Source organism: the organism of the source record quoted next, unplaced genomic scaffold (assembly GCF_019419815.1).
Source record: "Pyrus x bretschneideri cultivar Hongxiangsu unplaced genomic scaffold, Pyrus_bretschneideri_v1 Contig1, whole genome shotgun sequence".
Classification (NCBI taxonomy): Eukaryota; Viridiplantae; Streptophyta; class Magnoliopsida; order Rosales; family Rosaceae; genus Pyrus; species Pyrus x bretschneideri.
The window spans coordinates 6,765,195-6,791,679 of NW_025999390.1; the positions used below are offsets into that span (position 1 = coordinate 6,765,195).

Sequence of the window (26,485 nt, forward strand, 5' to 3'; positions counted from 1 at the left end):
AAATCAGCCTTTATAGTACAATTTTACTTATTTTAAATTTAATTGCATATATCATCAGTGACGCTCTAATTCACATTGTAACATTTTTATTGAAGGATCAAGATAAGACTAGAAATACAAATATATACAATCATAATATTTTATAAAGCAATATAAAAAATTAAATTTTGTGATTCATTTAAAAAAAAAATCTCCAAACATGATGTGAATTCTGAAATGTAAGCAGACTTTATATCCTATTTGCCTTTGAAAAAAATAAAGATAAACTTGTTAAAAAAAATAAAAAAATTAAAAAATAAAGTTCGGTCGGAGTGCAGATACCAGAGCTTCGGTTTCCGTGTGGTCCTTTTAGCAAATATCAGTTTCCACCCCGAACTTTACTGAAATTTAATATTGTGGCATGCTTATTGCTTACGTCAACCTCCACCTGCCTCAAAGACTCAAAAATCTCAAAGTCCAACATGTCTTTTTTTTTAATGCTATCCTAAAGTTTATTAGTTTTTAACATTTCATCCGTTAAGTTTGTTTCGTTCTAATTTGATAGCTAAAATCATAATTTTGAGACAATTTTATATCTTTATTAAGTTTCTTAATTTTTAATATTTTTCATATCTTTTTTTTTTTTCGTTCTAATCTGATACGTAAAATCATAATTATAAGACAATTTCATTCCTTCGTTAAGTTTTCGTTAATTACTTTGTTAAGTGATGATGGGTCAAATTAAAATTAATTTCACCGCCGTCGCCCCCTTCTTCTTCGCACTCCACCTTCTTCGTCTCTCTGTTTCTTCTTCTCCATCTAACGCAGAAAACCATTATCCCCTCCAGCTTTCTCTCGAACTCTCCCCTGGGTGGCTTAGGGGCACTAGCGGCTTGGGTGGTCTCAGTGGACTGGGAGGATGGTCTCGCCGCAGATTAGGCGGCAAACGGCTAAAGAGGGATTTCGATTTGGGCTTAGAATTAGAAGAAGGCAGTGGAGAATGAAACGATAGAGATTTCGATTTGGGCTTAGAATGCTGCTTCTCATATGGGTTCTATTTAGATGAAGAGAAAATTGCACTTTCCAGATGACGAATTGGAAGAATTTGAAGAGATGAAACTGACCCATTTTTCGATTTCGCCTTTGAACCCCTTTTCTCACCTGGGTTGTATCTTGATTTTGCTTTTGTCTTCTTCCTTCCGTCGTCTTCCTTTCGTTCTTGGTCGTCGAAGGAGCCCAGCTAGGTTGTATTTACAACATGTCAAACAATTTTCTCAAATTTGCATTCGCAATAGGTATTTTTCTGGGATCCCTTTGGTCGTCGTCCGCCGAGCCGCATCGGGTCGTGGGGCGAGTCACCGCTTCCACCGCCGAGATTTGGGTCTTCATCGTCATCACCAAGATGTGGGGATTTTGGAATTAGGGTTTGTTTTGGTTTGGGAAGGGATTGGAAGAAAGACGGATTTTGGGGTTTGGGTCTGGGTAGAGAAGAATAGAGAGAGGAAGAGGAGGAAAGTTGAGAGCCGGGTTTTGGTGGTAAAGTTGTGCGTTTTTCGGATGGGAGGGGAGGTGAAGAGAGTAAAGGAGAGGGAGAAGGTGTCGGGGAAGAGGGGTGGTGCGGTGGTTATGGAGATTGGAGGAGATGGAGGATCGGGGAGAATTTTATTTTATTTTTTTTTATTTCCACGTGAACCCGTAGTGTCCAGTTATTATCTACATAGGCATAATGTCGTTAGTTAACGGAAGACTTAACAATCAGATTAACGAATGTATAAAATTATTTTAAAATTAACACTTTAGATATGATTTTAGGACGAAAAAAATTTTATGTACCAAATATTGAAAATAAGAAACCTGAAGATAATAAATTGAGATTTATATAAAAACTAATATTATATATACGCAAATAGCACTATACCAAATAATTCTTACCTTTTGTTTCGTCCAAACGCATCCAACTATTTACAAATCTAAAACACTACCACTGAGGAAATGAATGTCAACAGGATTTTAAAGAATTATAATGTTCGTTAAAGGCAATAATAATTCATATAAATAATATAGGGTGTCAAATCAATGCTTAAATGAAAAATCTTGTCGAATATTTAAAAAGTGAAAAGACCGATTCACACGAGAGTTACATTTTATTGTCTTCTAATGAAAGATATCTACAAGCCTGTCACAAGTCTATTAAACTAAACTCTTCAACATTAGCATTAACTCCCACTTGAGCTTCCATAAATTTAATGATGTGCAATATATATATATATATATATATATATTGGTTTTCTTTAAGAAATGATATGATAATATCAGAGTAACTGAGACAATATATGAGATATGAGATCCTCGTCATCAATTGGAAACTGATAAAAGAAATATTAGGCGAGTTTAACTATCTATTAGGTTTAGGAGGGTGAGGTCAAATTAAGATTTTAAATAATTATAAAAGTGATAGATTTTATAGGATTTAAGAGGATAAAAGACTACTACAAAATTCATATGGATTTTAAAGAATTTGAATGGATTGTGATGGAAGGATTTGAAACCCTAGCGGGTGAGGTTGGATTCCTTTTAGTCTTTATTATATATATTGTTTGCTCTCAAATCCCACAAAATCCACAACTTATTGAAATCTCCAAAATCTTAATTTTTTTAATACACTTAGATTATAGATTTTAAAATTTTTTAATTGATTACAGCTAGATTTGAATGGATTCTAAAATCCTTTTAAATCTTTTAATTGACTACACTAGGATTTTAAAGTCTTTTAAAATCCTCTCAAATCCGAGTTTGACTACACCCCCCTTAGTCATTGGATTATTCAGTAGCAATTTACTATCTAACACACTTACGGGGCGTTTGTTTGCCCTCACTAAGTGGGACTGGACTAGCTATTAGTCCAATACCGTGTTTGTTCCATGCTGGGATTAACATTAATGAGACTAAAGGGGACTCGCATGGACAAAACCCTTCACTAAGAGGTCTTAATGAGACCCCTCAATAACCATAGGACTGCTAAGACCTTCACTATGTCTTTATCTTCTCACGTTCTCTCTCCTTGTCATCCTCCATTTCCTCTCTTTGCTCGCTTCGTCTGCTTGTATTGCGAACATCGTCAACACTCGCCAACCCAGAATCACATCGTCTTCTTGTTTTGAATCTTTCATAACCCTACCTGTCGCATTCTCTCCCTGCTCTCGCCGTTGTTTGATTCACTTCGATTCGAATCATAAAACCCAGACCCGAAAGCCAGTAGATAGAGGCCATATTCGCTGAATTGCAACCCACATTCAAATCGCGAAACCCAAATTCCATCGCAAATCCCAGACTCGAATTGCAAAACCAAATTCGTTAGAAGTTCTACACATCTTTCAATCGCTAAACACAGCCAAGATCACACCACCAGTCCAAACCACCACCAATCTCTCTCTCATCGCCCCAACCCACAATCACGAATGGGACCTCAAATTCGATCTTCAATCGGAGAATCGACGAGCTCCGTTTCCAATTCGACAGAACTCCGGCGATTTAAGGTTTTCAAATCGAATTTTTGGTCCTGCATATACAAGTGAGCTTGAAGGATTTGATTTTTCTGGGATTTAATTTTCCTTACGAAGGATTACGACTATGGAGGGTTTGCAGAAGTTGATTGGGTTCTGGGTTGGGTGCTTTGCGTTCTTCATCTCCTTTTTGCTCTTTTTTTTTTATTTATTTATTTTTTTTACCTTATTTGTTCTATTCTTTAAATTTCAGAATATTTGATGGATTATGTGAATTGGTTGCATTTGGTTTGTGAATGTAGGCTTGGATTTGTGTTTTCTGGGATGCCAGTTAGTTATGATCATTGAATGATTATTCGATTATGTGAATGAAAATTCTGTGTGCAGAGGAGCACCAACAATTTGCGAAGAAGATGCCCCATTTTTTCATATTAATGTTGATATTTTTAATAGGAAATAAATTAAAATATAATAATAATAATAATTTATTGTTAGTCCAGTTTTCTAGTCTGACACTACACCAAACGCTTCATTAAGTCAGTCCAGTCTAAGCCAATCCAGTTTAATCCCTAAAATTAATCCAGTCCGAATTAGTCCGATTCAACAAACTCACCCTTAAAGCTTTTGGAAAGAACCAAGATGCAAAGACCAAAATTGCGTACTACTTGGCCAAGTTGGGAGGGCCAGGACATGGCATATTCACGCGGTAGTATATGCATGTATAAAGCTTTTCCCCAAGTGTGGATTCTATGTTCTGTGCCAAAGTGTTAGATTCGCCAGGTTGCCGTCCAAGAAACCCATTCCCAGTTAGTCCCAAAGTCAATGGGCCTAGGCCTGAAACAAATAAATGCATTAGTCATCAATTACATAAGTTATATTTTTCGACTCGGAGCGACTAAAAAGGACTAATTATCCGATAGAACGACTTTCTGTCCTAAAAAAATTATTTTCATTTTAAGCTAAATGTGTCATTCTACGACACACATTCTTTCCATCAAAGAATAAATTGACTGCAATCACCTTCCTACAACTATTACCTTTACATCACTATTGTAATTACCACCATCATTGTTATCGTCACTGTCGCTGTTACAATCGTCACCAGAATTACAACCGTTATTGCCACCACCACAATCCCAACCGCCATCACTATCATCACAACTGTCACCACTGGTAGCGCAACAGTCACCACCACCAAAGTTGTCATCACCGCATCCATAATCTGCCGTCGCCCCCACCACCACTACAACCACAAGCACCACCACCGTCTGCACCCCAACCAGTACACCCTGTTATTGGCACCAACCCCATACGCCCACAACTGTTGGAGCCATCACCGCCACTGCCCCCTTCACCATTGTTGTTACCACTACCCTGATTATTATGTCCTTTTTTTTTTTCATTGTATACAATTATATTATTTTTACATTAAATCTATTGAACACTTTTACGATGCTTTTCATACTCACAACAATTTAAAATTTCAGTTTATCAATGCTCAACTATTTTATTTTACATTTGATTATTCTTAAAACACAATAGAACCATTTTTTTTTTTCAAAAAGCAAACAATCACATACTGACCTAAGTGAGGAAGAAATCGACTACAAAAAGGGAATAAAATACACTACATAATCATTACAAGGGCATGTAGAGGAATTTGTAAGTGACTAATTCCTATTTGTAAATCTCCTTCACATGTCTTTGTAATACGCATGAAATGCATTTTTAATCTCATCTAACATTTCACGATCAATTCCTCCTACTAACTTGGCTTCAATTCCTCGAGAACTATAAGTCCTTCATCCAAACATGGTTTAAACATATTTTAGGCTATGTTTGGATGATAGAACTTTTAAGTTTCATTTGATTGATGTCAAGCTAAAAATGAATGGACTACAAGTCCCCTTTTATAATTCTTCTGATCCTGGTTAGCCTAAATGCCTCGGAACTTAGAAGTATTTCACCCGAATATAATCTTGAAGAGTCTATGCTAACATTTTATGACATCTATAAATACTGGGTGGGTTATTATTTTATTTTTTTTCTAGTAATAATGCGGTTCAACTTCACTTTTAGCGAGAATTGAACCTAATACCAAAATAACTGAAATACTATGAATTATGTTTATTACGGAGAGAATTGTTGACCCCATTCTTAACATTTTAATTTCAAGTAAGCAAACATGTTGTTTGCGTAACATTCTTTACATGAAACTTAGGCATTCTTCAACCAACAAATAAAAACTGAAGTGAAGATTTTTCACGTGATTATAAAAGCGATAAATTTTAGAATGATCGTTATACTGTTATTTTGTGTAATAAACCTAAATTTTTTAGTATCATAATCACATTGAGATAGTTTGTTATTAATCCACTGCTTATAATATAATTGGCAATATCATTAATACTTCGTGAACTTATGAATTACTATTAATAAATAAACATACATAGTAAATATGAACAAACTAATTAAACTGTGTAATACTATGATGATCCTACCAAAGCTATTTTTTTTAAATTTATTGTTATTATTTTTTTATTAAAGAAAGTACGATATTTATTAATACAAATAAAATGTACTAAAAGAGGATATGGTGCTTGTATAGGTTTGGATAAAAAACTTGGTAGGAATTTCAACCAAGTTGAAGGAAAAAAGAGTCGTGCACAAATAACTATCTTCAACACATATCTTCTAACAGAGCATCTAAAATCAAATCTGGGGGTTCTCCTTCCCATGTTACTCCGCTCGAAACTGCCAAACCAGCACGAGCCATCCTATATGCGACGTTGTTAGCTTCTGATGCGCAAAATTTAGCATTGTGTCCTCTGAGGTCATTAATTATAGGTCCCAAGAAAGAACAGTCATCCTCAGAACGACTCACCGCCGCAATCACCACCCTCAAATCTCCCTCCAACACCGTATTCGAACTAAATCTATGAAAGCCATTTATAAATTCCACTGCTCTTCGAGCCGCAAGCATCTCAGCATGTAGTGGTGAACTACTACATGGCAAAAATGCCCAGAAAGTGCAGCAATAAAGCTGCCTGAACAATCGTTCACTACCACACCATAACCTCCCCTCTTTGATCTTTCTCCCCATGCTCCATCAAAATTGCACTTAAACAATAGTCCACCGTTGTTTTGCCTTGGTTTTACTTAAACTCAGATGATAACAATACGTGACTGTGACTTATCTAAAAAAGTTTGCTCTTAAAAACAGTATGCCACGTCGCAATCTCCTCTAGTATATTACAACGGGGATATTAAAAATTGTCTCAATCTTATTTATATTCGCAAAATATATTACTATTTTTTTAGGAAACTTTAATAAAAAAACTTCTGGTACTGTTTACTTTAACAAAAAATCATATTTTTACACTAAAAAATTAATTCTGGTACTAAAAAATTAATCGTTAAAACTCAAAGTTTTCAAGCATTCTTCAATATTTTTTTTAGATATATTTCGAAAACCATTTTTTAAGAGAAAGATAATTCCCAAAACATCGTGATTCACAAAGCCAAACAAAGATCTCAGCCGGATGTCACCCCACCAAATCCTAGGGATTCGGAGATTCAGACCATTGAAATTTGATCCAACGGTTACAAACAGAAGAGCCTGTCTAAAAGTGATAATAATTATAATTATTGGATCAAATTTTAAAAGTCTGAATTTTCAGATTTGTAGAACTTGACGAGAGAGATCCGGCTGGGATCCCTGTCCCACAAATCCACCTCTATCTGCCTGTCAAAAAAACAGAACAAAGAAACTAACCAAATCACGTCGTATTCGTGTTACCACTTTATCAATCCCCTAATCCAGCTCACACTACACGCCAAAATCCCTGTTTTTCACCCACCATTTTTAAAATAAAAAACTATTTTTACCTGTTACTTTTTACCAATTACTAGTAATTTCACTTCGTTAACTTACTGTCCTGAAGAGAACACCCCGCATTTCCCGAGAAAATGCCATAATTTTCTCTCTTATCAAACAAAAAAGATAAAATAATAAAATAAAATTACCGAGAGAAAAGAAAGAAAAAAAAAAAAGTAAAAACCCAGAGATGGGTCCATTTCTCTTTCATGGAGATCACAAACAATAATCGACAATTCTGCATCCCATAATCACAAAATAAGAAACCCAAAGAGTCTCTTTCCTTTTTCTTCATTTTTTGCAACAAAAATAAAAGGGTGTTCCTTTTTATTTCAAAGTTCAAATCGTTCTTCCAAATTTTCAGATTCAAACCTTCAACAATCTGAAACTTTGCCCCCATTTTTCATGTACATTTGCGTTTACATTTCCTCCTCTCTGTCTCCACAGTTATTGGGAGGTTTCATGTTTGATTGGTGAGGTTGCAAATGTAATTTGAATCCTCTCAGAGTTTTGCATTGTTGCTGTTCTTGCTGGTGTTGGGTTTTGGAATCAGAATCCGGGGACCCACATTGCCAAGATTTGATTTTTAATCAATGCCCTCCTCAATTTCAAACATTTCCCTCAAGAAATTTCAGACATGGTCTCTGTTTTACCCCAATTCGAGCTCAGATTTATGAGAGAGAGATAAATTAAGGGTTTGTTCTTCCCTAATTTCATATGGGTTTGATCTGAAGTCCCTGTCTTTGATTGATATTTTGATAAATTTTCACAATGCTCAAGCAATTCCTCAGTAAACTGCCGCGGAAGGCCTTGAAATCCGACGAGCGGCCCGAGTCGCCGCGGACAAACACGACCCGGTCCGGGAGTCGGACTGGGCCGTCGGGCCTGGGCGGTGGCACCCCTCGATCCAACGGCGGAAATAGTTCGGGCCCAGGTAAAGCGAACGCACCGAAACGCATGTCGTCCGCGGTGTTTCCGGCGAGCGTGGTGGCCGGAATCGAGCCTTTGGTGCCGTTCAAGGACGTGCCGACGCCAGAGAAGATGAACCTCTTCGTCAGCAAGGTGAGCCTTTGCTGTGTAACGTTTGATTTCACAGACCCATCTAAGAATTCGATAGAGAAAGATGTTAAGAGGCAGACATTGCTTGAACTTGTAGACTTTGTAGCAACTGGGTCGATGAGATTCAGCGAGCCAGCCATTTTAGCAACCTGTAGAATGTGTGCCATTAATCTGTTTAGAGTTTTCCCGCCAAATTACCGGTCCCATTCCAACGGCGGGGCGGGTGAGAACGATGATGATGAGCCCATGTTCGACCCCGCCTGGCCGCATTTGCAGATTGTGTATGAATTGCTGCTTAAATTCGTGACATCTTCGTGTCTTGACGCGAAGGTTGCGAAGAAGTATGTAGACCATTCGTTTATTTTGAGGTTGCTTGAGTTGTTTGATTCCGATGACCCTAGGGAGAGAGATTGTTTGAAGACCATTCTGCATAGGATTTATGGCAAGTTCATGGTTCATAGGCCGTTTATTCGCAAGGCTATCAACAATATATTTTATCGGTTTTTGTTTGAGACTGACAGACATAATGGGATTGCTGAGTTGCTGGAGATATTTGGGAGTATTATTAGTGGGTTTGCGTTGCCGTTGAAAGAGGAGCACAGGGTATTCTTGTGGAGGGTTTTGATTCCTCTTCATAAGCCGAAGAATCTAGGGTCTTACTTCCAACAGTTGTCCTATTGCGTCACGCAGTTTATAGAGAAGGAGCCGAAGTTGGCTAGTGTTGTTATAAAGGGTTTGTTGAAATACTGGCCGATAACAGGTAGTCAGAAAGAGGTGATGTTCTTGGGTGAGTTAGAAGAGATTTTGGAATCGGTTAACATGGTGGAATTTCAAAAGATCATGGCCCCTTTGTTCTGCCGGATTGCATGCTGCATTAACAGTTCCCACTTCCAGGTAATTTTCCCTTCGAGTTTGGTTTCCCGTTTAATAAGTATTGTGTTTATTCTTCACTTTGCCCTGTATCATGTTTATTTTGAAGTATATTTTGGACCTAGAAGTTTTAGGAATGCATAAAGTGGAATTCGATGATTGCTTCTAGTGTTTGTCGTGGATTGCATGAATGCTTGTGTAAGTTCACTCTTCGGAAAAGAATTTGAAACTTATCTTAAAATGTTTCAGGTAGCTGAAAGGGCCCTTTTCTTTTGGAACAATGACAACATTGTGAACTTAATCACAGATAACCGTCAAGTGATTCTGCCCATCATTTTACCAGCCTTGGAGAGGAACTCCCAGAACCACTGGAACCAAGCAGTTCTTAATTTAACTTTAAATGTCCGAAAGATGTTTGTCGAGATGGATGATCAGCTATTCATCTCCAGCCACGCGCACTACATGGAGGAAGAAGCAAAGCAAGGCTCGACTGCCAAGAAGCGAAAGGAAGCATGGGAACAGTTAGAGAATGCAGCTAGTCTCCAGCCGGTAACCGGAAACACTGCAGTTCTGGTAATGCCTATAGCGACCTCAATCGCCTGTTAAAAATTAACTTCCGAACTGATGCTATTGCAACCGATGTTTTCCCGTATTTCCTCTCTTTTTACGGTGGTTGGGAGTGACGAGATTAAGAGAAATGTATGGAAAATGGCTATAGTTTCAGGGGTGGGATTGTATTTTTGTAATGGTCCTTTGACAGCCACTGGTTGTAACCTTGTCTTTTGCTTCCCCCGAAAGGTGTTTCTTGGGAAGGACCTTCCCACAATTTTCTGTACTTCTGCTACTAGCTTAATTGGCTAATTCCTTTTTAGCCCTCTGTAACCTTTGACGTTCGAGAACAACTCGCATGTAACGGGTTTACTGCCCTAGTGACGTTCCCGTCCATGCAAGTCGTTCTCCTGTTGTTCAGCTTCAGCTATGTCTTTATCAAAACTAATTTATAGATCAATGTTTTTGTCAATGCCAAATTATAGCAAATTATAGCAGGCAGTTTTCAGTTTTAATTATTTAGATCTTCATGATTTAATGGATCCCTATATGCTGCCTGGTATGATGAAAGGGAATAATATTATGGGTAAATATGATTCCACCAACAAAAAGTATGGGCAAGATCAGATATATGAAAAATAAAAGAGGGAACTAGGTAAGGTTGTCACATCATAACCATGATGGGATCTCCTGTTGGTTGGCATGTCGTTTGAAAAAAATAATAAATTTGCAACGAGAAAAACTTTCATGCACCCGTTGCATGAAACATGGGTTGCATTTGTTATATTTTGTTATTCATGCATGATTTTGAATGTGAGACACCTATTTTATGTAACGGATGCTTGAAAGTTTTCTTCTAGATGAGGGACACCGTTGATGTGTCCATTGCAATTGCATTAGGTTAAAGGCTCATAACACAAGGGTTTTCAACACTGAGTAGTTGGTTTGTATGAAAAGTTGTTGGATTATATGACTTGTTTGAGATTACTTTTGTGAAAAACACTTATGCTCGTAAGTATTTTTGTTAAAAGCAATTTCGTTAGAAATATGTGAAACTTTATTTAAAATTCAAGTGCTTCCTTGAAAGTACTTCTTGAAAAAGCATATAATAGGTGTTTCACCATAAAAAGATCCGACCACCCAAAAACTCACATATCACAACAGAACGACTGATAACTATTTTTCAACATTTTTCTTTTTCATATATGAAGTTTTTAGATACAAACAATCAAGGAGCTACATTTCATGTTTGAAACTTGCAACCCAAGGCACAGTCGCTCTTAAAACTTCCCCCATGCGATGAGAAGTTTTGGTACATTATTTTGCCAAGACCCAAATACATAATTGTTTGTCCTAACGGTGTCTTAATCTAGAAAAATTTGAGGCTACAACGACAGATCTGGAAGCACCAGAACGAGATAACATTTAGCAATGAATGGCGGGACGGACAGACAGACAACAAAGTTAGATGGAAGGTTAAGGAACTTTCATGTCGGAGATCTGGATGTCTCTCAAACTCGAAGTCCCTGAATGCAGGGAGCTTTTTCTAGCTGATAAACATCCATCCCGGTTCAGCTCTTATAGAAGAGTCAGCGAATTCTTGATCTTCGAAAGAGTGAACCACCCGTTGTTTGGAGGTCAATGTAGCCACGGACTTGAACTGTCAAGACAAGAATTTGAATCAGAATACTGAATCTAAACGATCTGTAAATAGACATGACTTTGAACACTGAAGTGCTGTTTCTAAGAATTGTCTTCCGACAAATATGATCAATCAGAAAACAAACTCATAGTCATATTACCTTCTGATGTTTATACTTCTCGCGAATAGAGTTTAGAGGACAACCGGTGGTGTTCAATTGCAAATCTTCCAGTGCAACTACTGTAGTTTTGAGATGTGATGTTTTGTACGAGGTGTAGTGCTCTAAAGTAGGGTTCTGCAAGACATAAAAATGACATTTCTTCAGATAATTTTCAATGAGAACAAAAGTAAAAACCTCAATTAAAAGAGAGGCACAGAATTGCAGACCCATGGATGGTCTGACTGATTGAGCGTCCATCTGGCAAGGAAAACAGCAGAGGCGGCTATGAGGGAAGGTAGGAACTTCAGGAAGCTGTATTCAACAAGAGTCAACTCTGCTAAATAATTTGCCAATAACTCCAGTTCAAGACAAGGAACCTGCATAACAAAGTAATTGAAATAGAACTGTGTTCTTGTATGGTAATTGATTTTTCAGAAGCCAAAGTGCGGACGACATTTAATTTAGAATACCTTATAAGAAGCTTGAGCTGCATGAATGAATCTCCTAAGAAATGTTTTTGTGGTGGGAACAGATAACTGGAAGTGCGAGAAATTTAGAACTTGAATCTCCATTTTTAATACCTGCAAGATTTAATCAGGAAGTTTTTGTATCAGTACGTAACTAGTTATACCAATGGAAAAGAGGAAAAACGTAAGGGCATTGCCATGTGAACGAAAGACCAAGTTTTTGCTTTCGAATTATGCTACGGAAACAAATAAAAGTTTTATGAGTCTAAAATAGGCAAAGTCTATGGAGCTAAGAACATACCTCCTCTCTTGAGTAAGTATTGTCAGTGATGAAGCAAAATTCTTCCACTCGCGGTGCACAAATTTCTTCATACTTCCTTTGAGCCATAACAAAAAATATATACACCTCAAGTAATGTAATGATAAAATAATCAAGAGAGGAATATTGTCATTGTTTCCTCATCTACACTCATATGCCAATGCACATACCACACACATATGTAAAAATGTTTGTCCATGTCTACCAAAGATGAGTCCATCAAATAGCCCGAGTAAACATCCATAAGGGTTTTTCTTATTAATAGATAAACTATGGTACACTAGAAACCACCATCTATACACCTAATATAGCACTTACGAGGCAATTAACATGCAAGTGACTCCAAGCAGCTGGAGTTTTTGCTTTTCAACATAATTGTGAGAGAGAAACCGATCAATGAGATTTACTGTAAGGTAAAGTGTGTCTGGAACCAGCTTATATTCTTCAGAAACCTGAAAGAGACATAAGATATTATCACTAAAGCATCCATTTTATATGGCACAAAAATGGCTCATACTCTGTAAAAGAAGAAAAGTTGGACTTTATTCTTTGGGATTGGGACTGATATCCAGGTTTTTCAGTATCCCATTTAAGAAGACATTAGCATGGATGCTTTCAAGCAAAGGCACACCATAACGTCAGAATATTAGAGCCATTTGGATAACTACATCCGATGATACTGACCTCCACTAGCCAATCAACCAAAATTCCTCGCATGCTGGGAGTAATATCTCGCTGCAATCTTTCCATATAATCAGTTGATGGTCTTCGCGCTACCTGAGGAAGAATAAATTTCCTCTACAAGTCAGAATCAATAATGCTCCTGATGTTATTTTACCAAGTCCAGATAGCACTTTCATTTACCAAGCTCCACCACAATTGAATAAATTCATCACAGAAATCAGAAACTATTTCATGTTTAAAATTACAAAGGAGACTTTTAATTTCTATGTCCTGTCGACACAAGCGAATACTAAATATTGCAATAATCTTATTAAAATTGATAATGTCATGGCTCAAACACTAACCTCTGCAAGGCATATATTACTGTAAATATCAGGGGCGTACAGGCTGCACGCCAGAGGATCCTTTAAGTTTGAGTCAATATTCACAATGTCTGGGTCATTTGAGGACCCCACTATCTCCCAGGCCATATTTCCTTCTACACAGTCCAATAAAAAAAAAATCATTACGCATTGCTAATATGAACATGAAAACACAAGCCAGTAATTAACTTTTCACTTTCCGTTAAAAGTCAATCAAGTATCCTCATTTATTAATCAATCAAAATTTCTACATTACAGTCGGAAGGCTCAGAGCAAAAAGAATGATTTCAACTTGTCATCTTAGACATTGCAAGCATCACTCTAACCAAGTATAGGCACAGCACAGAAAATTAGCCAGTTCAAGAAGATAAGTCATATAATGTTGCACTCTCCTGAACAAAATGAAACATAAAACTATACCTTTCTTTTTGGGGTTACAAAGTTCAGCCGATTCTGAAGGAGCCTGTATTGTAGGCATCAGATCTGCTCCTCTATGCTGTCCCAAGGTACGACATATACCCTGGGGTACTGGCACTTTTGGCAGAGTGGGTTCTAAGGGTTCTGCCACCCTTATTTTGGATAATTCCTCAGCTAACTTTGCTTTTGCGTCATCTTGAACCATTGGAATTGCTTCAGAGATATTTGAGGCCACCTTAACATTCTTTCCAAGTCCTCTTTTAGCCTGCTTGTTAGTCTGTACCTGCTTGTTAGTCTGTCAGTACCAACAAATTTTAAATTAGAATTACTTAGAAAGTACAGAGGCAACAATGCAGTTAATTAATTCGAAATCATGTGAGATTTCTTGATAAACATTATATTCATTGACAATTCAGAACTTTTGCACGTAGGGTTAGAAACCGGAACATTCAAATAATACCTGAATCTGAGATGCATTAGTGCAGTTAACATTTGAATCCTCACAGGCGATGTTTCCTACATCTTTAAGCACTGCCCTTCTTTTATGCTGCAAGCCAACAGTAGCAATTGCAGATGCTTTGTTCTCATCTGATGCTGCTCTTTTGGAATTCGCTCGAAGACCACGCTTCTGATTTTCTTTAGTGAAAAGTATCGAGGAGGAGAGCTCCTCCCCGGATGCGCCAAATGCTTTAGCCCGTGCTCTTGTGATTCGGACATTAGGCTCTTCAACTTTGGCAGCATTTTCATTTTCCTTATTCATATTTACCTGCCTTGTAGAAGACCAACAAATGAATTCAGTCCGAATCCTTGTTCATTGAACCTGCATTTTCAAATCAGTTGATGTCAACAAGTGGTACTGTGCAACTCAACACAAACAAGCCTAACAAATCAACCCGAGATAGTGTTCCACGCAAACTACGAAGGGATCCAAAAAGAGATGCCCTTTATGGTCATCTACGGAAATTCAATTCCCTTTGACACAACAGAAGGATAAATCTAATCATTTTTCAATTGAAGAAGAAAACTTTATGGTCTTTTACTCTGTTTTCCTTTGACATAACACACAATAACTTGCAATGTGAAAGCAAAACAGGGGATTAACATGAAGATATCTCAGAAGGGTTCCCATACAATAACCACCAAAACAATTTTCTAGCTTTGCTATTACACTTATTATTTTGTAAACTAAAAATTTGAGAAAATGGGAAGCAAAAGAAAAGCATTTTTTTTTTTCTGATTTCTAACTAGTCAGCCATTGGCTGTTTTTAATTAAGTTATGTGAGAAAGGTTTTTTTTTTTTTGTCAGGTCCAGAATGCATGAAAGACAAATGTTTAGCAATCTTCTATTCCTCCGACACATTTTCCCAGCAACCAAACAGAAAATTAAAACAAAAATTACTACTTTACCGAAAAAGGAAGAGGCCGAAAACACCGCAAAACCCAGCCCCAAAAACCCTAATTTCTTCAAAATTCCCACCTCCCATCCCCATCCGATCGTCAAAAACCACAAAACAAACAAAATCGCAAAGGCATTTCATACAAAATGCACCAAATTTCTTACGTTAAAAACGTAAAAAATCGAAGGAAAAAAATAAAAGACTCCAGCGCCAGATCCATGTAGCGAACCAGCGAGGCGTAAAACGACGTGGTTTCATGAGAATCTGGCAGTGGATAACAGAGCGACGAGGCTCGAACATGTAGAATGCATTAAAAATTCTCCCTTCACGCAGTGTGGGAGTGAAAAAAGAGTGTGGGAGCTGAGCTTACTCTGTTGGCGGAAGTTCCGACGACGGCCACTGCCGGAAGAGCTCGGACGAACAAGGAGGGGTCCGGAGGCTCAGCTTCGGACAAGGAATTGTGTAGAAGTGACAGTGGAGAGAGAGAGGGGGAGAGAGAGAGAGAGAGAGAGAGAGAGAGAGTTGATATAAAGGGGGAGGGGGTGGGGAGCGTGAGCGGGACGGGGTTTATAGTTTGAACTTCCAAAATTCCAAACGGAAGCCAAAAAGCAACAATATTTTATGATTTTATTTTATTTTTTTATTTTGACTTCTTGCTATTTCCTTTTCACACGATATTGGCAATGACATTCATTGGATTTGTGTTATGAATTTTGGGTCTTTTTTAATATATGGTATGTTATGTTTATACGTTGTCAATCAGACTCATAATGGTCTAAATATAAATGTAAGACGAAGTATTTTTCACTCTAATTTTAGACATAAACGTTCACGTGTAAGCACAAAAAATTATTACCGAAATATTAACCTTATATTGATGAGTTTTATTAACGAAGATGTATACATAAGGTAAAGAGTTAACATGTTTACATTAGACATAAGAGTATTGAGTATCCAAACAAGTTATACTCTATTTAACGATAATAATCTTCTAAGCACCTCTTTTATAAATAAAACGAGTATCACGATTCACGTGGCATTACAAGCACAAAGAACATTACCAAAAGTTGTTTGTGAAGTCTTTTTTCTACTATGTTATAGTCTTTGTTTTTTATCTATGGATTTGTAATATTTAAATAAGGAGTATTAAAATATGATCTGAAATTAGTTAATGTATTTATTATGCTTTACTATATTGAATAACTTCGAACCAATTTGAATTGAGTGTTCATAAAATAATAAACATTGATCCAAGTTATATTAAATAACATTGACCCTACTACATGCAACAATGCAAGGGCACGCTGACCTCTAAAAACGTGTCCTACATATGAAATTCAGATTCTTTTGGTTCTCTCAATCTGAGTTGACGGATCAAGTAATTCAAAATGTTCAATAAAGAAAGAGAAATTTGAACTGTAACTTATATGAAATGAGTTAATGTAATAACTTATGAAGACGGTAAAACTTCAAACGAGAGATTCAGATAGAATCTTGATTCTTATGTTTGAAAAGGGTTGGAATGGTCCCAATCACCTGTAAGGTAGTGTGTGCTACTATGCTAGGTGCCAAGATAAGGGGCAAAAGCCTGCCATCCCCAACTTCCAGTCGGACTTTGAATTGAAGGAACCCTAGCTACCCTAGTGTATTTTTGGGGACCTCACATGCCCATAAGTTGTTGGATTGGAATTCAATGGTTACTATTCAAATGTTCAAATCTCCAAAAAAATTTCTTCAAAAAAATAAAAATAAAATGACGTCTAATTTGAAATTTTGACTCTCGATGATTTATTACACCAAATTTTAGTTACCAATGAATATTGAAATATTTTATTTTGCAATAAATAAATGGAACTTTAACAAAAAATTCTCGGTATTGTTCATTTTAACAAAAAATTATATTTTTACACTAAAAAGTCAATCCTAGTACTATTCACTTTACCCTTTATTTTGTCATTATCGTTAAAACTTAAAGTCTTCAAACATTTTTAATTAATTTTCCCATAAATAAATTCCATAACGAGTCAAATATATAATGAACGAAATATTGTTGCATCAAATCTTTTTTTATTTTTCGTCGCATAAGAGAGTAATATTATAAAATAAAACCCTTCGCACAGCTTACCCAATTCCCAGGAGGGATGACCTACTAGATGGAGTCGAGCTCGGATTGTGGTGGGGGTCCGAGCCGGAATGTGACACTACATCTATAATATATATATATATATATATATATATATATATATTTATAATACTATAATTGGTTACGGGCTTCACCTCATAAGTACGATTGACAATTTTTTGTACTACTAGAATCATTTTAAAATTACAATCTTCTTAGAAAGATCGCCAAGAAAATATAGCCAAACAAACATTTGTATTGTCAATTCTATTAAAAAGCAATGGAAAAGTGAGGTTTCACAAAATGATTGATCTTAATCAAGACAAAATGGCACTGTCCAGACAGTTTATTGTTAGTTTCATTTGAGTAAATAATAGTGTTTTTGACAACAACAACAATAACAAAATTTTATTCTACTAAGTGAGGTCAGCTATATGAATTCTAAAACACCAGTACGTGTCACATTCAAAAATTTTATCCCATATCCCCTTGTGAAGGAGGAAGTCGACAAGAGTCCAATGAATTTCGTATGAAAATCTAAACATTCAATTTCCAGTCGGGTTCTCTTCAACATTGACAAATCAATCAATTAAAACTTAATTGGAAAAAGGTTTTATTGAGATAAGTCCAGCTTAGCACCGTGTTTGTGATCAGGTCCGAATCAATCCAAATCAAATTGTTAATTTTACCAGAAAAAGGAAAGTGTTTGAGACGTTTTTGTAATTATTCCCACAAGTTCAGGTGGAAATGTCTCTAATTAATTGCTTAATTATGATAATTAAGCTCATTTATTTGTAAGGAAAAATGGGATCCAATTTATGTTAGTCTAGGTTATGTGTATGATTCTCCATTGAGCCATTTATGGAAACTAATTTATGCCAATTTTCTGTTTTTGTCATTTTATCCTTAATGATTAATAAAATTAAAGAAAATAAGGAAACGTTAAACATTCATGTTTCAAATTATAAAGGCAGAAAATATGAGAGTAATGAAATACATTGAAGAATAATATTAGATAGATGATAGGAGAAGAGACTGATTAAAAATAGAGTAATGTTATTCATACCATGTTTTTGTACCACATTTTCATACCACCTTAAGTGGCATTTGATGTGGACAGTCACATCATTTGAATTAATCAGATTTTTAAATTTAATTCATTATTTAATAAACTAATAATAATAATAAAACTAGTTAATTAAATGATGATTGTAGTATATAAGGAATTTTTCTTCTTCATTTCCTTGAGTTTTGCAAATTTTTCAAATGATGTGGTTGTTCACATCGGATGCCACCTAAGGTGGTATAGAAATGTGGTATAAAAACATTGTATGAATAACATTACTCTTAAAAATATAGAGATAGAGCTACTTGTTCAAGCTTTATTGGTTAAGTTGTTTTTCTGTTTACGGCTTAAACCGTCCAGCCTCGTTGTGTCACTATGAAGAAAAACATTGTATCGATTTTGAAATTGTTAGTATATATTCCATAAAAGTATTATTAATGGTTTTTTCGACACCGAGCTTTTATTGTAGCTCGCTTGATTTTTGGTACCAACAATTATAAATTGTAAAAAAATTATTAGTAGTTATTTTTTTTAAATGATAAATTGGTTTATTAATATTACAGACGAACTGATACATTAATATCAGAAGCTAAAATCAAATTGGCTCCCAATCATCCCACTTGTCCTTAAATTTTGAGCTGACACAGTCCATATATAATAACTCACCAGAAGATTTAGTGAAAATTTCCCCCAATCTAGTCACAAATTCCCCAAAATCTAATGAAAGATTTGACAAATCTAATTAAAAGTTACCAAATATGAGTACAAGTCATACAAAATATACGAAAGTTCGAGATGGGATGTAATGTCTTATTGTCAACCCTCAACAGAATCGAACCAAACTATACCGTAATTTCGGTTTGATTTTTAGTTTTAACAAAAAATCGAACTGAATGAAATCGAACCACTCTCACGCTAAAGAATCAAATATTCAGAGAAGGTTTATTTATTTATATTTGAAAAAGAAAAAATAATAATTGTTTGTCATAAAGCCAAACCAGCCCATTTGAAAGTTTGCAGATCTAAAAGCCTAAGTGGTCCCCTGTGGCCCTCTACGCTCTTCCGCAAGGTGGGCCCAACAACTTTTCATACCATGAAAGTCCAAATCCAAATCTATATCGGATAAATGTGCTTCAAAATTTCCAATAAAATATTTATTTTTTTATTTTTTTGTCAAAAATATTAATTTATTTGAGTGAAGAATGAATAATGAGACCAAAACTGACTTCAAAAGGTGGCAATAATAACGAAGAATTTGGATCTCACCGGACGCGCAAAAAGCAAATTAAAGGTACCAAAATGTTGCAACTTTACGCAACCTAAAGAAACCATGCGTCTCTGTTATCTTATCACCTAGAAAAAATATCACGTTATTAGGTTCATATGACAGTGTTGAGTGGTCATACAATTTAATTATAAAATGACATGTGATGGAATTTAATTATAAAATGACATGTGATGGAATTTAATGATTAATTTCTGTTAATTTCCTGCGGTTAATAGTGTTGACGAGACAGGTGGATTCCAACAAGGTGAAGCATGAAAGTGTTAAAAAACATGGGACATAAATTAGGTTGGGAAAACTAACTTAAATCCTCGGAGATCTACGTTGTTACAACATACGAGATCACATGTAACCTTGATTGATTCTTCTAATAGCATAAATTTATATGTAATAGAACTCACATGGCATGTAACGGGGTGTATCCTCCTTTTTTCTCTATCTCTTATCTCTCGTGATAAGTCACAAAAGAAGTGAGATATAGAGAAAGAAAAATATGCAAATCCACCCCGGTCTCAGCAAGTTTTCTACTTACATGAATCGCCCTCGTTATTGGTTTGTTGTATCGTGTTGCAACGTACGAGTAAAAGTCAGCACAACAAAGAACTATCTGGTTCCTTTGGATAACTTCTAGGAAATTTGAAGACAAGATATTAACTCTTATCCCCTGTTTAACATCAAGTGGTCTACAGATGGTATTACAACAATTAACATACGCGAGAGATATACATATTAATCTGTTCTAAAGCATTTCGAAGTGATTACCGTGAGTTTAGGGAGGAAGCGTCATCATAATTCTCGATTTGCTATACGTATTTATATTCATCAATGTCACATGGCGCCATTGCTCGATCGATTACTTTTTCCACTGGGGAATCCTCTGAACAACAACCTGCAGCAATCCAAAATCCGAAAGATATCTGTTAGAAAAAGAATGCTTGAGTGCAGAATCGCCGTGCCATCCTATTCCAAGTCGATACAACTTGAGTTTGGTGTCTATATGACCTAACTTCTGAATCCAAGACACAAACAGTAACATTCTAAATCCTTAATAGCATCACATTTCCCACCTTGTTTGGGAATAAACTTGATGCAGCAAAACTACATGATGTTGGACAAAGCATTACTGTTATCCGGGAGATTAAAACTCTGGTACACATAAGAATGTTGGTTTCTTCTACGCCAGCAACATGAAAGGAAAAAGCACTACATGTAAAGAAAACTTCAAAACCAAATGGAAATGTAGGACCCGACCCAACTCCTTATACACGCTCCTCAACGAGGATTATACAAGTTGTGAATAAATTATGGATCTTTTGGTGCACCAATCACCACAATAACCAGTAAGATTACGATAGCGAGAGATTTGCAAATAAAAAAGAAAGCAGAGGAGTGACAAGTACCTTGCCAGAATTTTCCTTATTTCCCACTATAGTTTGACAAGCAAGTCTCCAAGATTCCGGTTTCTGCATGTTCAGACAATGTCAAAATAACCGGACATTTACTAAGTATGTACTTCAAATGGGAACTGAATACTGAAACAAAGTAATTCAAGCGATATGACGTTAAAGAACACACCGACATACTTTACATGTAAGCAATGAGGTTTGAGATTAGTAACCAGTGAGTATGGGAAAAAGTATAGTGTTTTTTAATAGAGAGAGAGAGAGAGAGGTTGCCTTCTTCAAATATTTGAGTTCAGTATTTGTTCTTTCATTCAAAAGATCCTTCCCATCAATAATCTGCACAAAAACCACAAATGCTTGAGTTCAGTACTTGCCATTCCATTACTAAACAAAGAAAATTGACAGCTTTCCTCCACCTTCAACCGAAGAAACTCGAAAAGACAGAAGAATGCAGATGGTGGAACGTTCATACCTCAACTATACAAGTCCCACAGCTTCCACCACCTCCACAGTTCATCAGTTTCCCCTATATTTTAAATTGCAACACCCTTTCAAAACACATTCAATCACTTATATTGTGCTTTTCACAACTTTATCATTCTACCAATATGGTGTGAGAGAGTCAAACTACATTCACAATCCGCACGTAGTTTTGCGGATCTTTCACTTAAGATTCTGGCAATTGAATTCCTGTAGTTTGCTTAAGAATTCAATTAATGATAATCCGCTAAATTAAGCATTCGAACTTGACGTTCTTGTCACATGATAAACATGTGGAGAGCAAAATGAACCCTTTGGGGCTTAGTAAGTTCACCTCAAATCACCAAATTGTACTCAAATCCGACATGAAAATTCTTGAAATAGTGTTCCAAAGTTGAAGTAACGAAACTGATATTTGGACCCACATTTGATGGCCAATTTGCTGACAACTTCTGTAATACAAGTGGGTCCCACAATAATGAATAAAGCCCACTTCTATTAGAGAGGTGGTCAACAACGTGTTCAATTAATACGGTCCATAAGCACTCTTGACAAAAATGTTAATTTCCATTTTGTAATTAAAAGATTGTCCATAATTGAATATTTAAGCAAACTATGAATTCTGTAATAGATCCGTAAAACTACGTGGACTGTAAATTTAATTTGGATATGTGAGGGTGTGACACACGGAATTTTAATAGTGTGTTAAGTTAGGGAATAGATTTCTGCACTCTCGTTTTCTCTTTTTGCACTCCGTCATTTATTCCATCTCTTAATTTTCTTTTGATTTGACCATAAGAAAAAATACCCCCTTGATTTGTTCAAATTTCAATCCAACATATCGAAACTGAAAGGAAGTGCAACGAAATTAACAAGAAAGTGCAGAAATCACTTCCCGCTAAAGTTATGCGTTCTCATGTGACCATTTGGTGTTTTTTCTTTGAGTCGGGGTGTACTGATATTGGGCCACAATTAGAAAGGCCCAACACCAAAACGCACTGTAGAAGGGGCAACGACAAAATACTAAAGTGCGCAGGATGCAGAGTGAAGTGATAGGAAACTCACATACGTGGCGTAGAGCTCGACCTTGTTATCCGACATGACATCCCTCAGCAGCTTCTCTCCACTTATCGCCTTCGCGCTCTCCACCGGATACGACCCGTCGTTTCCCGGCTTCGGCTAACCAACCAAGCCCAAAATCCCAAATAAATATGGAAAATAAAACGGCAAATAACTGTAATTTAATGGGATTAATGCGCGTACCCCGATGAATTCGAGCTCGATTTCGGGCTTTCCGGGCTGAGTCGGAGACGAATCCGCCGAAATACCGGCGAAACAGACCGAAACGCACTTCTTTCTAGCGAAAAACTCGGTGGGCTGTTGGTAATTTCGGGGACCGGCGCCGGAGACTTGCGCTGGCCGGAACGACGCGGCGTTTGGGAAATGTAGGGAAATCATTGTGATGCAGCGCAGTCCAAACTCGCCTCCCTTAGCCTTTTCATATCGTTCGTTTTAAATTGGGGAAAAATAGTTTTCGAAAAGTTTATCCGGGTTTACCACTTTCCTCCATAGAGTTTCTTTTTTTTGCATTTACACCAGTGTAGTTGCAATTTTATTTTCATTTTGGTCCAATCCGTCTACTAGGTTAATTCTTCTGTCCTTTTTTATCTTTATACTTGATGGACGAACTAACGGTGGAAACAATCTAGGTTGGGCATTTAATAGTTTGTTCATTGATTTTCTTCAATTCATTCAATTTGACGTTTGAAAATTGAGAAGGGTACATGAAAGGTAAAAAATGGTGTGTGAATAGTACCATCCTTAGAAAAAGATGAACTTTATCTGAGAATCTCTGAAGCAAACGACCTTTACAATGTATATAAGATCCTTAGAAATTGAAAAAAAAAAAAAAAGTTGCCCTTAGAAGGTATACGCACAGCTAAAGTTTTAGTACAGGAGAAATGACCATGAAGATAAAGAGTAGCTAGCATGATCTGAAATTATGACTCGTTTACTTATTAGAAATAAGCTTATTCTACGATTTTGAGTGAACATGTCAGTATTTCAAAAAGTATGAATAATAGTGTCTTACTTTCCAAAGAATGAATGGGGTCGTCTAGGGGATGGGATATGGATTTAGCTACAAGCTCCATGTCGATTCGTTAGCTTTGCAATTTGCATAAATTCAAAGAGGCTTTTGAAGAGTGTGAGGACATGATACGAAGGGGTTTAGTTCCTCAGTATCTCACATTCCAAGGAATGAAAGAAATGGCGCGGAAGCTTTGCAAAATGATGTCCTCTGTTCCTCATTCAACAAACTTGCCGGATACATACGTCAGAGATTAAGACACATCTCGTGCAAGGAGAAAGTCTACAGTTCGCCTAAAAATCTTGCTTCAAGAGCAAACCAGTTAATGGAGGATATTAAGATAAAACTTCTCACAGTACTTTAGATGTGCAGCATTCTGGATCCTAATGGGCATCTGTTATGAAGTCAAAGTGGTTTGAATATAGGTTCGCTACCCATACAAACTAAATTATGTAAGAATGATCACATTAATTTGTGATACCTATTTTTAAGGATTACTTTGATCGATTTTCAATTTTATGGACCATCTTAATGGAATGAGTCAATTTTATGGACCATTTGTGATTAAAACCCTTTTGTTTTAGTAATTTGTGCTGGTCAGAGCATTGTCATCATTTGATACGTTTGGTGTTTAGTGGATTTGTACAATTTGTAGTACTAGATGTTAGAAAAAGTCTCATGCTTGTGGAAGTTTCCGTCAATTTGGATGGATTTCACAGTGATTTTGCACTTATTTTGATCGTGCTACTCAATCATGCTTGAAGAGACCCTTGTATGGACAATTGGATCGGATATATGTATATATGAGGACCAAATTCACAGACACGTCTGAAGAGATCCAATCTCACGTGGATTGTCAAGCGATTTGCCCTCAACCAACCCCAGGATCTACCCTTACCTAAGGAAAAAAGACGGACCTACATTACAACAAGAATGTCAATGTGACTGTATTTACCGTCACAATGTGCGACTGCTTAAAATACCTCATAATGGCATCACCAACGTATGCATATTTCTAAAGTTTTTCATTGCCTTTCTCTTTGCTTAGTATTTGCTTTAAGCGAAACACATGTTCTTTCCCATTATGAGATAACTATTTGCTCATCACAGAAATTGGTGTTTGATATCATTGTCATATTAAGTTCCGTTAAATTTAACTTTTGAGATTAGATGGATGGAGTGGGATAAGTGAATTCGTTTTTGGTGCGTGGTAGCAAAGATTCTTGAACTTTACATCATGTTTAGTTTTTGTCCCTATATTAATTTCTCCTATTCTCCAACTGAGCTCTGCGTTGCATGAATGGTCACTTCGTATAATATGCCTTCTTTTTCGTCAAATTTAAGGAGTTACTACTCAAAACACTGTATGGCTTATTTATAGAATTTTGTACTTATGATCAAAACCATTCATATTACTATTTACATATCATCTTTGCAAAAATTCAATTAAAACTAAGATCGTTTAGTCATTCTTAAGAAATTGCGATCATAAGTACGAAGTTCTGTGTATAAGTCACAAGATATTTAAGGAGAAGTTCCACGTTAATCCTTGACGGACTAAATATTTCTCTTTGAAAAAATCAATCCCTCAACTTAACAGAAAGTTAACGGAGTTAACAAAAAGGAATATTAACGCAACAAATGACATGATTCGAAGATGATAGAAACTATTTGTAGAGTTAAAAAATGAAAACTAAACTTGTGGCATAGATCAGGGCCTTTTGTTACAATTTAGCCTAAACGCTTTCCGCTAAATTAGTATTTGCAATGATAATATTCCTATTAGTACCTGTTTTCATTATAACGATAAAGAGAAACGGGTAATATAATAACTATTTTAAAGTGTCAATAATAATTTCTTACTTAATTTTTATAAAGACAGTTGTATTTCTTCTTGACACGGTTTGTAAACGGCGTCTATCATGTATATGATAGTCTATAGCAGCATCAAGGCCACAGTTGTATTTCTTCTCAACATAGCTTGTAAACGGCGTCTGTCATGTATACGATAGTCTATAGCAGCATCAAGGCCAACGAGCGAATCTTTGTGTCAACTCAGTCACCATTCCTCCATTCAAGACAAATAAGAGTGAAGAAAAAGAGGAATTGTTAGGCTGTTGCCATCACAAACAACTGAGAGAGACGAAGAAAGAATGATAAATAAGTAACCGTTTAATGCATTAATGCATCTTATACACCGGATTGTTGTAAAATTTCATCGGAGATATTTTGAATGATGAATCTTTTGAGTGAATTGGGGTGGAGCGTCCGACACGATGCTCGAAGTCGGAAAACGACGGCATTGGGCTTTGGTTCGATGGTGATTTGCTTACAGTCAGCAATATTAATTGAGAGAGAAAGAGACGGAGAGAGAGAACCTGTGCTTCAATATTCTTCCCCCACTCCACTCGTCACCTTTGGCTTCCACCACCAAATCAATTCCCTTCTCTCTCCCACTCTTGACTCCTTTCATTTCTTTGTGTTTTGATTAAATAATGATATCAAGTTCACAAAAAAATAATAATTATATCAACCTCAAATATATTTTAGGCAGCAAAAGTGAGTTTTGATGTTTTTTTTTTTAAATTTTAATTACACATAAAGATTATACTTCATATCATAATATTATTGAGACATGCATTGTTTTTTAACCAATAATATGTACTTAGGTGCACTTCAATGCGAATCTCTTTATTCATTCAGTTGTAATCTATAAATTGTTATGTTACACAATTATCGGGATCATTTATTTTGT

General features: G+C 36.2%; 3 protein-coding genes across 5 annotated transcripts; 1 reads left to right on the plus strand and 2 right to left on the minus strand.

Moving 5' to 3' along the window:
* Positions 1–7,521: 7,521 nt before the first annotated feature.
* On the plus strand, positions 7,522–10,309 carry LOC103966095 (serine/threonine protein phosphatase 2A 57 kDa regulatory subunit B' kappa isoform-like). Its single transcript, XM_048582567.1, has 2 exons — positions 7,522–9,312; positions 9,538–10,309. The coding sequence occupies exons 1-2, from the start codon at positions 8,131–8,133 to the stop codon at positions 9,892–9,894; spliced, it is 1,539 nt and encodes a 512-aa protein (XP_048438524.1). The 5' UTR covers positions 7,522–8,130; the 3' UTR covers positions 9,895–10,309.
* A 705-nt stretch (positions 10,310–11,014) lies between these two features.
* On the minus strand, positions 11,015–15,810 carry LOC103966094 (cyclin-A2-2). 3 transcript variants are annotated; one of them, XM_018652091.2, is made up of 11 exons: positions 15,656–15,810; positions 14,349–14,708; positions 13,892–14,165; positions 13,454–13,587; positions 13,110–13,202; positions 12,744–12,877; positions 12,408–12,483; positions 12,110–12,220; positions 11,867–12,016; positions 11,640–11,774; positions 11,015–11,497 (listed from the first exon to the last, which is right to left on the minus strand). In XM_018652091.2, the coding sequence occupies exons 2-11, from the start codon at positions 14,646–14,648 to the stop codon at positions 11,384–11,386; spliced, it is 1,521 nt and encodes a 506-aa protein (XP_018507607.1). In that variant the 5' UTR covers positions 14,649–14,708; positions 15,656–15,810; the 3' UTR covers positions 11,015–11,383. The 3 variants fall into 3 exon arrangements, with proteins under 3 accessions (XP_018507607.1, XP_048438540.1, XP_048438533.1); XM_048582583.1 differs by having other exon boundaries at positions 11,867–11,951; positions 13,892–14,183; XM_048582576.1 differs by having other exon boundaries at positions 13,892–14,183.
* Positions 15,811–20,345: 4,535 nt separating this feature from the next.
* LOC103966093 (photosynthetic NDH subunit of subcomplex B 3, chloroplastic) lies at positions 20,346–23,158 on the minus strand. The gene is made up of 6 exons (XM_009379232.3): positions 22,905–23,158; positions 22,707–22,820; positions 21,634–21,687; positions 21,435–21,497; positions 21,159–21,221; positions 20,346–20,647 (listed from the first exon to the last, which is right to left on the minus strand). Exons 1-6 carry the CDS (start codon positions 23,097–23,099, stop codon positions 20,612–20,614), a joined length of 525 nt encoding a protein of 174 aa, XP_009377507.1. The 5' UTR covers positions 23,100–23,158; the 3' UTR covers positions 20,346–20,611.
* Positions 23,159–26,485: the final 3,327 nt, after the last annotated feature.

Bases quoted from the DNA above. Each gene is read 5' to 3' on its own strand.
- LOC103966093 (XM_009379232.3), bottom strand. From the start codon at position 23,099: ATGATTTCCCTACATTTCCCAAACGCCGCGTCGTTCCGGCCAGCGCAA. The intron at 22,821-22,904 runs GTACGCGCATTA...TTGGTTGGTTAG, and splicing joins TCGAGCTCGAATTCATCGGG to CCGAAGCCGGGAAACGACGG. The intron at 21,498-21,633 runs GTATGAACGTTC...GTTTTTGTGCAG, and splicing joins GTGGGACTTGTATAGTTGAG to ATTATTGATGGGAAGGATCT.
- LOC103966095 (XM_048582567.1), top strand. From the start codon at position 8,131: ATGCTCAAGCAATTCCTCAGTAAACTGCCGCGGAAGGCCTTGAAATCC. The intron at 9,313-9,537 runs GTAATTTTCCCT...AAAATGTTTCAG, and splicing joins TTAACAGTTCCCACTTCCAG to GTAGCTGAAAGGGCCCTTTT.
- LOC103966094 (XM_048582576.1), bottom strand. From the start codon at position 14,648: ATGAATAAGGAAAATGAAAATGCTGCCAAAGTTGAAGAGCCTAATGTC. The intron at 14,184-14,348 runs GTATTATTTGAA...TGGTACTGACAG, and splicing joins CTAATGCATCTCAGATTCAG to ACTAACAAGCAGGTACAGAC. The intron at 13,203-13,453 runs GTTAGTGTTTGA...ATTCTTCCTCAG, and splicing joins GTAATATATGCCTTGCAGAG to GTAGCGCGAAGACCATCAAC.